Source organism: Gorilla gorilla, chromosome 12 (genome assembly GCF_029281585.2).
Source record: "Gorilla gorilla gorilla isolate KB3781 chromosome 12, NHGRI_mGorGor1-v2.1_pri, whole genome shotgun sequence".
NCBI classification, from domain to species: Eukaryota; Metazoa; Chordata; class Mammalia; order Primates; family Hominidae; genus Gorilla; species Gorilla gorilla.
The window spans coordinates 96,248,076-96,262,652 of record NC_073236.2 but is presented as its reverse complement, the minus strand read 5'-3'; the positions used below and the strand labels follow the sequence as shown (position 1 = coordinate 96,262,652).

At 34.7% G+C, this 14,577-nt stretch overlaps 1 protein-coding gene across 15 annotated transcripts in view; it reads right to left on the bottom strand.

Moving 5' to 3' along the window:
* Positions 1–14,577, bottom strand: part of THADA (THADA armadillo repeat containing) — a 368,672-nt gene that overhangs the window by 276,564 nt on the left and 77,531 nt on the right. For all 15 annotated transcript variants that reach the window (XM_055377797.2, XM_004029147.5, XM_055377798.2 and 12 more), the window contains one exon: positions 1,714–1,846. In XM_055377797.2, the coding sequence (XP_055233772.1) occupies positions 1,714–1,846 (133 nt within the window). The remainder of the gene's footprint in view (positions 1–1,713; positions 1,847–14,577) is intronic.

Here is a 14,577-nt window from a genome sequence, read left to right as displayed (position 1 = left end):
GTTTATTTAGGCTCAGATAACATATATTTTTTAAATGACTATTCCAAAAAACTTTGTCTATATTGAAAATAATTTTTAATCTGTCTACACAAAAGGTAAACTCACAAACTAAGTAGACAGTTCTTTTCCATAGCTAACACTAAGCAGATTTCCACCAAAACAGGAATGTAACTTTATTAGTAAGTCACGCTAAGAGAAATGAAGACTCTCTTTAAGCAGATTTTTTAAAAAAAATTTAGACTTTATTCAACTAAAAAAAAAGCTACATTCAATTACTAAAATGTCTTCAGGGAACCATGGCTTTTTTCTCCCAAAGAGCTAGGTAAAGTTATGGCATTCTTGCCAAGGCTAGGGTAAGAAAGTACACCTTCTGATTACTCATTATGACCAATACTTAGTATAAGTTGGGAACCAGAGCTGAAAGAAGCACACTGCACAAATATGCAGTGAGACCTTGATCCTGTCTTAACATTTGATCTCAGACAGACAAATGACACGTAAAAACACAAGGTCAGAGCGAATTAGAGGCAGGAGAATGAAACACACTGATCCAGAATAGGTCAGATCAAATAAAAGTTGATTTCTGAAGGTCACCAAAATCCGTTCAGCAGAACTACTTCAATGATCTCTGTCAACAACCTCTGCAACTGATGCCCACTGTCACCAAAAAATCATAAAGGGATTTTAGGAATTTGAGGGAGGAGTAAGAAAGAGAAGGAAAAAATGTAGGGGCATGAAAAAAATCAGAGACTTCATTCCATTTATTTTCAGTGCTTTTATTATACCACCATATTCCTGGATTTAATCTTACTATATATTAAACAAAGGTCTTTCAGGATGGGGTCTGATTTAGTATTGTGAAGACACTGGTTTTTATTCTTTGGGTTCATGAAGGTAACAGTCTTAATTTCTAAATAAAATATTTTCCCATCAATAGCCATATCTAAATGTGCTGATATGAAGCAATCTTTAAGGTATAATACTAAGTGAAATCAAAGAGCAAGCAGTGTATATGTTTTCATATGTGTTCAAAAGGAAAACGGACTCGCACACACATATTCTCATATGCAGAGAGGTTCGGGAGTCAGGCTGCCTGGGCTCAAGTCTTAACTCAGTTCTTACTGTCTCTGTGGCCTTTGGTAAGTCACTTAACGTACCTAAACCCCAGTCTCTTCATCTAGAATATATGGATGATAATAGGGTACAGGGAAGGAGTTAATGAGGTGAAATAACCACTAATAAATGTCAGCTACTATTATGATCATGATTATTTTATGGATGGACGTTTTATAGGAGAATTGAAAAGAAAATGTTAACACTGGTTGCCTACAGAGAGTATTGAAGGTCTTGAGATGAAAGGAAGACTATTTTTTAAAAAAAATACAGTGGGGTGGTGGGGTAACATGTACACTTCCTGGAAGTGAGCAATGACTGTGCCACAGTGATGTCTGCCTACTTAATACACAGACAGAAATTTATACCACCCTCTGTTTATATTACAAGATTGACCTTTTAGAGGGTTTGTTCCAAGAACAGATCTTGTCACAGGAACACACCGTCCCCACATTAAAACAAAGCCACAAATGCTATGGTGCTGAAAAGACAGAAATGTCCTTTATGTGTAATACGCTCACTCACATCTCAAACAGGTTAGGATACACTATCATCAAAAGACAAATATAAACAAACAGCTAGGGTCCTACAGATAAATACCTGTATGTAGAAAGGAATTCCAGCACTGCGCCTTGTAGCACAGAGTTTAGATGAAGGATCACTGCATTTAATTTCCTCTAAAACACTCCATAGCCACTGTTCTGGCAGCTTTTGCAGACTCACATTTGGGCACCTAAAAGGCATATATAATCAAATATTAGGAATTAGGTATCAAAGTTAAAAGTACAAACTATTGATGCACATTTACACTGTTAGAAAATAATAAGTATCCTTATATTGAGTGGGGGTGAAACTAAAACATGTCTCATACTTTTCACCTACTTTCCTCTTTATTATGGGTCTTAAGATCTAAAGATTTCATTCCTAACAACTGCAGTGTTTAAAGCATGTGTCTTGTCCGCAAAATAAATTTTGATACATGGGCTTGCATCCACACTCAAAATATTCAGGAAAAGGTTGATCATGGTCTCACAGATATTTCATACTATACAACTCAAGATTTCCAACAAAGAGAATATAAGTTTATAGTTTACTATAATTTATGTTCTATGTTTATAGGGATTACACATATTCAAAGAAAACACATTTTAAACTGTATTTTAGTAATCATTTTCATCTCTCTCAAAATGAGGCCTACCACAAGATTTTCAACCAGATCCTCTGGAGAATTAAAGCAATTTATCTGGGAAGAGGCATAAATGTTTTGAGGCGATTTGAACATTACATCAGTGAGTTTCTGCATTATTACATTAAGCGCTATCTTAGAGTGCTCAAGTACATTTAATTTTTATAAAATTTTTAAATGTATGCCCTACTAGACTGTATAACATTGCCCAAGAAATACCAAATTCAGTGGTAGGTAGACACAATTATCTTAGCAAGGTACTACCTGGTTTTAACTGAAATTAATATATGAAAATTTGCAGATAAAGTCCAAAGGAAAAACACTCTTTTTTAAGTTGAGGAAGAAAAGTTGCAGAAAGATAACTGATTTCCAATTTACAGTGAGAATTAGATCTCTTAGGAACATTGGGATTTTTTTTTCTTTATTCTAGTTTGGTGTAAAATAGATAACTTCAGTTACTGACTAAACATTCTAAACAGCAACTCAGATTCAGCTATATGTTTCTCATAGAACAAAATATATAAATAATACTACTTTAAAGCAGGCATTTTTTAAAGTTTGACATGGACCTAAAAAATATTATTTCAGTCATAAAAGTTACAATTACATCTCCTTACTACTAGCAGGCTCTGTGATTCTAAAGATTTCCTTTTAGCATATCTTAAAATCCATCACCTCACCCTTGCTTCTTCGACACTCCTGTCCTCAGCCACCAAAACCAGCTATCAAAACTCCCAACCACTAGATTAAAAAAGATTCAGAGACATAACAACCAAATGTAGTGTGTGAACCTTGCTTAGATCCTGATTTGAACAATGAAATGTAAAACAGACACTGTCAAGTAACTGAGGAAATTTATATACGTACTAGATAATAGATAACATCAAGAAATTCTTTATAAAATGTGCCACTGCACTGTGAACATGGAAGAAAGTTTCCATATTTTTAGAGATGCATACTGAGTACATAGGGATAAAAATCACAAATCGGGGATGTGTTTTAGAATACTTCAGCAAACAACAATAAAAAGGGATAGATGAAGCAGTTGTGACTCAACTTTGATCACTATTGAATTTGGATGATGGGTAAAGGTGGCTTATTATTCTCTCTACTTTTAAATATATGTGATATACATATACACAAATACACACGTTTATGTGTTTGGAATTTTTCATAATGAAAATAATTGCCCCACACTTTTGTATTTTTAAGGATTGAGGTTACTTCCCAATCACTAGATTTTATATCTTTTTAAATTAAGATAAATGTCTTGTGTTTTGTGAAATAATTTCTCTATTAGTAATATTGCCAGCTTGATATAATCCTCACACAGTTGCCCAATCAAAAACTGAAATCCAAATTCCTAAGAGTAATTACTTAAGTGCTAATGATATAGATTACTGCCTTCTTTTGTTCCTTCTTCACTGTAAAAAAAAAATTGGGCCAGGTGAGCACAGTGGCTCACACCTGTAATCCCAGAATTTTGGGAGGCCAAGGCGGGAGGATCACCTGAGGTCAGGAGTTCAAGACCACCTTGGCCAACATGATGAAACCCTATCTCTACTAAAAATACAAAAATTAGCCAGGTGTGGTGGCGGGCACCTGTAATCCCAGCTACTCGGGAGGCTGAAGCAGGAGAATCACTTGAACTCAGGAGGCAGAGACTGCAGCGAGCCAAGATGGCGCCACTGCACTCTAGCCTGGGTGACACAGCAAGACTCCATCTCAAATAAAAACTAAAAAACTAAAAATAAAAAGCAAAAATTTTTTTTGGTGATTTAGCTACCCAAGAAGAAAAGAAGCTGGAATTATAGAGGTGAATAAGGTAAAGAGTACTTGATCTAATATCTGTGGGCTTAATATATACTTGTATTTTCTTCCTAGAACCATGGGAAAGTTAAAACCAGCTTATAGATAATGCTACAGTCTAAGGTCGTCTCCTGTAGGAAAAACTAAGGGGAAGAAGGAACTGCAGGACATGAGAGGTACTTTCCTATTTCCTTAATTTCCTAAGTGTGCTGAAATACAAATACACTAAATACTAGTTCAATAATGCTCCTCAACTGTCAGTGGGCCTCCCCTGGGCCTCCCTGAGTGAGCCCACAGAGGCTGTGGCAAAACCAACCACTCCAAGAAGGCAGGTCTGGAATGAGAGTAGAACATCTCACTATGCACCACCCTTCCTTGCATGAACTTTCAGTGGCTCTTGACTATTAACCAAATCATCTAACTCCTCTTCTAACTTGGTCAAACTCTCCTGGCTTGAAAGGTTCCCTATGACCTGGACCCAACCCTCCTACTTAAATCTAACCTTAACTTTTCCAAGTTCCTACACAAACTCCTCTGGTCTAGTAAGACTGTTTTTTGCTGGCTGTCATACTAACATACAACACATACACGCCACAAACACACACACCTCATATTCCCAACTAAGCATTTGTTTATGGTCTCCACACATATCCCTATTCATCCAAACTGATGAAACTTCCTCCAAATACTGCATCTCACGAGGACTTTTCCTTTCTCTAAACTTCCAATTAACTTGAAGCAACTACTAGGTATTAGGCGTACATGGGATCAGTACAGTGTCATGGAAGGGCTGGAATCTGAACTAGACTTTGAAGGACATGTAGGTCGAATGGTGGAAGGCCCATATATGAGAGCTGAGGAAGTAAAAGATGAGATGACTGGGGAAAGAGCTAGGTCAAGGCCCTAGAGGCAATTCCCTAATTTAAATACTTGGCTAGTATAACTGTAAACAGTGAACTGGGCCTATTTATTCCCTTGAGTATTGCATACTAAGAACCAAATGCTCCTTGTTAATTTGCAGAATTTGAAAACAGAGGCCAGAAGAATGCTCTACAAGGTCAAGGCTGGCAAAATGCCATCGATAGAGCCGTCTCTGCCCACTGCACCATGGACCCAGGAACCTCATGAGGTCTGGGAAATGCTCAAGGCACCAGCTCCTACCATCTAGTCCAAACCTTCTTATTCTGCTCTGGAATTCCCCAGCGTCAAACCAGCTTTTCCACAGAATTCTTTACTTATCTGGTTTCCAGTGTGAACTCTGCCACCGGTTCCCATTCCTCTGATTCCCTTGCTTCTCAGCTCTGCACCTCTCCCAGGCAAGTCCTGCCTTCAAAGCCATACAAGGGAATTTGGTCCAATAATGGAACTCCCACCCTCCCTTTTTACTAAAATTAAACATACTACATTTTAAACAAAATCTACTTACAAGTTTTTTGTTTGTTTGTTTTTGTTTTGTTTTGTTTTTGAGACGAAATTTCACTCTTCTTGCCCAGGTTGGAGTGCAATGGCGCGATCTTGCCTCACTGCAACCTCCGACTCCCAGGTTCAAGTGATTCTCCTGCCTCAGCCTCCCGAGTAGCTGGGATTACACGCATGCGCTACCATGCCCAGCTAATTTTGTATTTTTAGTAGAGATGGGGTTTCTCCATGTTGGTCGGGCTGATCTCGAACTCCCAACCTCAGGTGATCCGCCCGCCTTGGCCTCCCAAAGTGCTGGGATTACAGGCGTGAGCCACCGCACCCGGCCACAAGTTTTATTTAAACTATCATACTGGAAATATATTTGCCTGCCACAAAGGAAAGAAAAACAAATACTCGTTGGATGTCTATTACACGTCTGGTACGACACCAGGCTTTTCACAGCTGCTCTTACTTCATTCTTGGAACAAACTATGAGAAAGTTATTTTTCCCAACTAACTGATGAGAGGGAATATATCACAGTGGTTAGGAACACAGATTATGGACCCGTGTTATCTGGTTTAGAATCCTTTCTCTGCTACCTAGTAGCTGTACAATGCAAGGCAATTTACTAAATTTCTCCATTTTCTCACTTTGCTCTTCTATAAAATGACAGTTTTTGGGAGGACTGAGTTTGTTCTTATGTCTAATAAGTTCTTAATGGTCGTTTTCTAAAATCATCGGTTATTATGAGAAAAACAAGTATTAAAAGTTTCAATTGAAATGATAGAGATGAATAGGATGTCCATTTTGACAGGACATCCCCCTACAACGCAAGTTAATATTAACAATATGCAAAATATACAAATAGAAACCCCAAAACCAGCTGAGTCCAAAAACAAGATAATTATCTGGGTAAAAATGAAGAGAAATGCAAAGTAGTGAGTGTGCTGATACCAGAGACCCAAGAGTTACAGATTTAGAAGCAGTAGTGGCAGCCAAAGAATTTCAGCAGCCTCATCTCTTTTGAAAAGAATCTGAAAAAGGGCTACTGCCAGAGCTGCCTGAGGCTGTAGCAGTAGGAAAAGCCAAGGGCACAGGGAGCCTCTGAATCAGGCTGACTACTAACTCAGTGACTAGATCTATGATATCCCCAATTTCACTGTGAAGTGGGAGACCCAAAATGCCACTACCTAATCTAGTTCCTCTGATAGAGAGGAAAGAGCCTAGAAAGAGATCAATAAAGAAAACAAAAGGCTCCCATCATAGCCAGTGAGCCAAAATTCAAAATATAGAAATAAATTTTATATTAAGAAAGACAACCTAAAAAAAATCAGTAATCACACACATTCACTCTATATGAAACTAATTTTATGGAGCAGTCTGACAAAAACCTTAAAATAACTATGTTTAGGATACTGAAGTGATAAATAAGCGAATAACTTCTATTTAAGAAGAGTTAACTGGGCATGGTGGCTCACATCTGTAGTCTCAGCAACTCAGGAGGCTGAAGCGGGAAGATCACTTGAGCCCAGGAATTCAGGGCTACAGTGAGTTATGATGGCACCACTAGACTCCAGTGTGGATGACACAGTGAGACCCTGTCCCTTAAAAATAAAAAAATAAAGAACAAGAAATCATGAAAAACAAGCCGTAGTGAAATAAGAACAGGCATGTATAAAAATAAAAAAGACTAGAAATAAAAGTGTACTTTCGGCCAAGCACGGTGGCTCACGCCTGTAATCCCAGCACTTTGGAAGGACGAGGCAGGCAGATCATGTGAGCTCTGGAGTTTGAGACCAGCCTGGGCAACATGGGGAAACGCTATCTCTACAAAAAAATACAAAAATTAGCTGGGCATGGTGTCACTTGCCTGTAGTCTCAGCTACTTGGGAGGCTGAGGTGGGAGGATCACTTGAGCCCAAGAGGCAGAGGTTGCAGTGAGCTGAGATCATGCCAAGGCACTCCAGCCTGGGTGACAGAGTGAGACCCTGTCTTAAAAAAAATATATATATATATAATATATATAATACATAATATATTATGTATATTTTATATATAATACATAATATATTATGTATATTTTATATAATATACATAATATATATGTATATTTTATATAATATACATAATATATATGTATATTATATATTATATATAAAATATACATATATATTATGTATTTTATATATAATATAATATATAATGTACATAATATATATGTATATTTTATATAAAATATATAATATATATAATATACATAATATATGTATATATTATATATAATATATAATATATTATATAAATATATATAATATATAATATATTATATAAATATATATAATATATAATATATTATATAAATATATATAATATATAATATATTATATAAATATATATTATATATAATATATTATATAAATATATATTATATATAATATATTATATAAATATATATTATATATAATATATTATATAAATATATATTATATATAATATATTATATAAATATATATTATATATAATATATAATATATTATATAAAATATATATTATATATAATTATATAATATATTCTATATTTTTATATATAATATATATTATATATTTTTATATATAATATATATTATATATTTTATATATAATATATAAAATATATAATATTTTTATATAATATATAATATTTAATATATATTTTTATATAATATATAATATATAATATATATATTATATAATATTTTTATATAATATATAATATATAATATATATTTTATATATAATATATGATATATTTTTTATATATAATATATAATATTTTATATTTTATATATAATATATATTTTATATATAATATATAATATTTTATATATAACATATTATATTTTATATAATATATATTTTATATATAACATATTATATTTTATATAATATTTTATATATAACATATTATATTTTATATAATACATAATATTTTATATATAACATTATATTTTATATAATATATAATATTTTATATAATATATATTTTATGTATAACATATTATATTTTATATAATATATAATATTTTATATATAACATATTATATTTTATATAATATATAATATTTTATATATAACATATTATATTTTATATAACATATAACATATTATATTTTATATAACATATATAACATATTATATTTTATATAACATATATAACATATTATATTTTATATAACATATATAACATATTATATTTTATATAACATATATAACATATTATATTTTATATAACATATATAACATATTATATTTTATATAACATATATAACATATTATATTTTATATAATATATATAACATATTATATTTTATATAATATATATAACATTATATTTTATATAATATATACAACATATTATATTTTATATAATATATACAACATATTATATTTTATATAATATATATAACATATTATATTTTATATAATATATATACACACACACATATAAAACAGATAAGATGAATTCTAAAGAATTCGTGACTTAGAAGATAGTTTTCTGGGAAATTTACCCAAAACAGTACACAGAATGAAAAAACCATAAAGTATGTGTGTGTATATACATACGATAGTTCCATACCTGGAAAAAGCATAGCAAAATTGTGATTAATAAAAAAACTTACAAGCCACAGGAGGTTTAAAGGAAAAAAAACTGGAGATCCACAAAGGAACATCAATTATACCAAACACAAGTTTCTCACTGGCAATAACAAAAGCAGTGAAGGAAAACAACTGTCCACTAGAATTGTATACCCTGTTAAAGTACATTCAAAAGCATAGGTAAGAAAAAGACAATCTGAAATATATAAAGATTAAGTCTGCCTTCCAGAGACTCTCACCAAAAGAAATTCAAAAGGATGTACTTCAACAAAGTACACCTAAAGTAGTTTCAATGGGGTGTCTACTAGACATGCCAAACTTAACATGCCCCAAACTAAACTCCTGATCTTCCTCCAAAAACCTACTCTACCCACAGTCTTGCCCGTCCTAACAAAAGAATAACAAATCGATCTCTTCAGGGGCTCAAGCCAAAAACTTTGTAGTTATGCTCTCTCTCTGAAATAGCAAATCTAATCTGTCAACAAACCTTGCCTGCTCTATCTTCACGTTACATCCAGATTCAGATCACATTTTACTTCCTCCACCACTTTCCAAGTCATCACTATCTCTTTTCTGTAGTATAGCAATATTGTAACTAATCGGTCTTTCTGTTTTCACTATTATAGTCTATTATCAACACAGAAGCAAGAGTAATCCTTTTAAAAGATGAGATCATGTCACTCCTCTGTTCACAAACACTCCAGTGGCTCCCCATTTTACTCAGAGTAAAAGCCAAAGTTCTTACACAATGTCTTAGGCTGTCCTCATAACTTCTCTGATCTCATCTACAACTCTTTCCTATGCTCACACTACTCCAGTCATAATTGGTTTACCTGATGTTCCTTAAATACCTACCCTAAGCCCAAGCCTCTCAGGACTTTTTCACCTGACATTCTCTCTGCCGTGAATGCTCTTCCTCCAGGTATTTACATCGTGGTTGTACAACTGCTAATTTTAGTATTCACTATACCTTCTAGTACATGCAAATATTTCACACTAATGTTTAAAAATTGGGTAAAATAAGGGGGTAGAAGAGACGGAAGCTAAATAATTTGCTCAAGGTTACATAGCAAGTACGTGGCAGAGGGAGAATTAAAATGTATATTGACACCAAAGCCCTTGCCTAATAAAAAGGTATTATTTCAATGTGCCTGCCCTAAATGCTCAGATCTGGCTCATGATGAAAATACTATTAACTCTCTAATATTTGTTTTAGTGAATTTCACTATTTTATTTTTTAAAGAGATCTATCAGGTAGCTAGTGGTTGCTTTGCACTATGCTATGTCCTAAAAATAGAACCGTAGAATAAAAATTCCAAAGGGCACATGATTTACAAAATGTTTTCATGTGGCTTTGGAATGTATTACCAGAGAATACAATTTTTAAGATATTAACTTCCTGATCATGTTTTATTCAGGTTACTTTTCAGATTGATTTCATTCCCTGAACATCTACCATTGGGGTGGGGGTTAAAGTATTAATAGTTCTAAATGAACTGGGTGACATGAATAGAGAGCTAGCTAGAAAATTAAAATACTCTACAGAAAAGCCACTCAGTAGATAACCTTTTTGTGACTCACTTGAATTGAATTGTGTCTCATTTGTTTTCGAGGTACCCCCACTCCCTTAGGGAACTGGGGAAGTTTATTACTATTAATAAACTGCTTTCTTATATTAACTGAATGATTCATGGTAGCCTGAAGAAATTACTTCACCTGCAAACACAAAGCAATTAATTTCACATTTAAATATGAAGTACATTTAAAGCCAACATATTGAAGCAAAATTCCCAGAAAAGACTCAAACTGCCAGGAAGGTAATTTGTATAACCTCAACTGAGTAAAGGTAAGCCTCTGCCAATATCTTTATTTACCAAACAGTAATTTACTTACCAAACACAAGAAGGAAGATAATCCTTTCCCTTTCCCATAAACACAGACCTTCACTTTGTTAGGTTAAAGAACAAAGTGGCAGCTTAGAAAGGAATAGTATACTTTCTGGGAACAGAAACTTTATGTCCATTTATTTTACACATCCATGAAGTTTCTCATTTTATCATCCAGTCCCCTCCCCGCTTCCATGCAACTCTATCAAACGCACGTGCACTTCATTTGTTCGTAATCTTGAAGTTACCTACTAGGGTCCATAAATATTAATGTGTGTACAATTTCCAAGATACCTTCTATTTTTATATACATGTGGTTGGAGACTCTCAGAAAACACAAAGATTTCCCAGGGAGCACAAAATCCAAACTCATCCTGGCTCACAACGCCCTACGTATCTGGACAATCTCATTAAACTTTATCTTACAACATTCTGTTCTTTAATACACCATAGATTTTGGCATTAGTGGTTCTCATTGCTTGCAAAGCTCTTCTCCAGAAAAGGTGCTGCTTCTTGCCATTCAGGCCCTGGCTGAAATATTACTTTAGTCTAGTAGGAAAGAATCTTCCTTACCACCAAACTTTATCACATAAAAACACACACTGCTAGCAGATAGTTTATTATTTTCTACATCTCCATGTATCAAGGACACATTCCTTCCTGTTATTTCTCTATTCCCAGCACCTATAACACGGCCTGACACCCTATAGGGAGCTCAATAAATATTTGTTGAATAAATGAATGACATATAATTTACTAACTTCATTGAGTATGGTAGTCTAACAAACCAGGTTGACAAAGAAAGAGGGTATAATAACTGGAAAAGAAAGTACAAACAAAAATGTTTTCCAATGAGAAGTGCCACTGTTAAGAGCCAGCAGTTGATGCAGCTGCTTAGCTTTCTGTAACAGGTACAAACACATTCAGCAAATCTCCACATACCAGGGTTATAGTATTCATACAAGAATATTTCCTACTGAAATCCCCAAACAGCCTACCAAAATCAACTCTATTAACCTAACTGCTACCCCAAGAGATCATTTTTTCTCTAAGACCCAAGAACAAAACCAAGTACAGGGTTCAAAAGCAAGTATAGTTCAGGTTCATGTAAAAGTGTTATTTAACCGAGGTTTGTACACTTGTGAACACAGAGTAGAAACTATGTTTCATATGAGCAATGTCTCTGAGTTTTAACAATAGTTATAAAATTTAATTCAAGATGATAACTTTTTCCTTTCTTTCTTAAGCCTCTTTAGGAGATCTCCTCTAGGCCCATAGCTTCATCTATTTCCTGTGTTTGGCTGACTTTCAAACATATACCTCCAGCTGGAGTGAACAACTGTCCCTATTTGCCTGGGACTAAGGGATTTCCCAGAATGCTGGACATTTACTGCTAAAATACTGGGGGAGTCCCAGGTCACACTATCTCCAACCTGGACCCCTCTGCCAATCTCCTGACCTGTATTTCCAACTGTCTGCTATCCCGCTAGGCAGCCTCCCAAAACTACCTTTAACTCAGCATGTTTAAAGCATTATTCTCCCTCCCATCATGCCCTCCTGCTTGCCTTGCTTTTTGCCAATGTTATTGGCATTAATTATTCTTCTCATCACCTAGGATAGACAGTTCAGTGAGCAGATCTTTGTCTTGGTCTTTAACGTCTGTCTTGTAAATTATGTGACTTACTTATCTAATCCCAAAGATTAAAATGCTAGGTTGAAAGTTCCTCTAAGAACAAGGCCCATGTTTTACCAATATTTTTATCCTACCTATCACAATTCCTTATAGAAAGCAATAATCAATAAACTTTTGTTAAACTGCTAACCTCTGAAATGCTATGAAATTCCAGAAAAACATTTAGATTCTAGTGCTGGCTCAATCACCAACTACATGTGTAGCTATAGATAAATCACTTGATTTCTCAGTGCTTTAGAATGAAAATAAAATAAAAATGCTTTGAAAATTCAGTGAACATTCCCTGGGTTATATAGAGAAGATAATGACTCTAAAATACATAAGTACCCAAAGTTCCTGATGAGAATGTCCCCAAAACTCCTCATCATGGTCCCATACAATCCTTAGTCCCTTATTCAAGTCCTCACATCCCTCTCTTACTTCCACAGAGTTATATGTTTCCTATTTAGACTCTGGTAATTATGTCTAGGTTCACAGTAACTGTGGCCTACCATATCATATTCTCAATGGTCAAAGAGAGCTCAGTCAAACACAGCATCTGGCACACAGTAGATGTTTAAGAAATCTTTTGTTGAATAATTAAGGAGCAACTAGTGCTGGTGCCAGTTGGCGCACATTAGCTGTGCCTGCAGGTAGGCATAAAATTGACAAACCAGGTATAAAAAGCAGGGAGCTGGAACCCTAAGTCTTCTCAATAGTGAGGTCACTGTGCCTATAAAAAGCAGAATAGAGTTCTGACTATTCAATGAACCTTCTGTCTGCTCCCCAGCAAGGAAAGATTTCTTTATAAGGAAGTGATTTCAAAACTCCAGGGTTGCTGGTGTTTATGATAATGAAGGAATTGAGAGGTAAAAATGAAACCATGCAAGGTTCCCAAGAACAATGCAGCAAACCCTAGTTGTTTGTTTTGGTTCTTCATCACACAATCCAGGGCCTAGCAAGGATATAAAAAGAAAGGTTCTTGAGTGAAACAGTCTTTGGTTCTTTGAGCCAACTCTATGTAGTCACCAACCACAGCCATGGGGAATTCCAAAATCCTGCTTTTGTTAGTGAATGCCTTTCCACTAAATAAGCAGACAGCCTCTTGTCTGAAGGTATTTTGTTTTTATTTGGCTATCTTGTCGAATTAATACAAAATATACAGTGTCTTTAGCCTCTGAGTACATTGTAAAATTGCAACCTTCTTAAAACGGGTTCAAGGTTCATCATAAACAACTCAGTAACACAAAATGTTATTAATCTACAAAATATGGCCAGGCGCGGTGGCTCATGCTTGTAATCCCAACGCTTTGGGAAGCCAAGGCCAGAGGATCTCTTGATCTCAGGAGTTGGAGACCAGCCTGGGCAACATGGCACAAGCCCATCTCTACAAAAAATACAAAGAAATTAGCCAGGCGTGGTGGTGCACACCTGTAGTCCCAGCTACTCAGGAAGCTGAGGTGAGAGGACTGCTTGAGCCCAGGAGGTTGAGGCTGCAATGAGCCAATATCACACCACTGTGCTCCAGCCTAGGCAAAAGAGTAAGACCCTATCTCAAATATTTATACATATATATATACACACACACACACACACACACACATATATATATATCAACAACAACAACAACAAACGGTTTACCAGTTCTCAAGGAAGCTTACTAAAAATGTATCCAGCTTCCCTCAGTCTTTTATATCCGAAATCCTGACTTTCCCAATCAGAACCTAGAAAGCAGCACTGTAGGAAGAGTAGAAATTCTTAAAGAAGGAGGCAGGGAGGGAAGAAAAAGGAAAGGGAAGGAGGGAGGGAGGGAAGAAGGAAGGGAGGAAGGGAGGGAGGAAGGGAGGGAAGGAATGAAGGGAAGGAAGGGAAG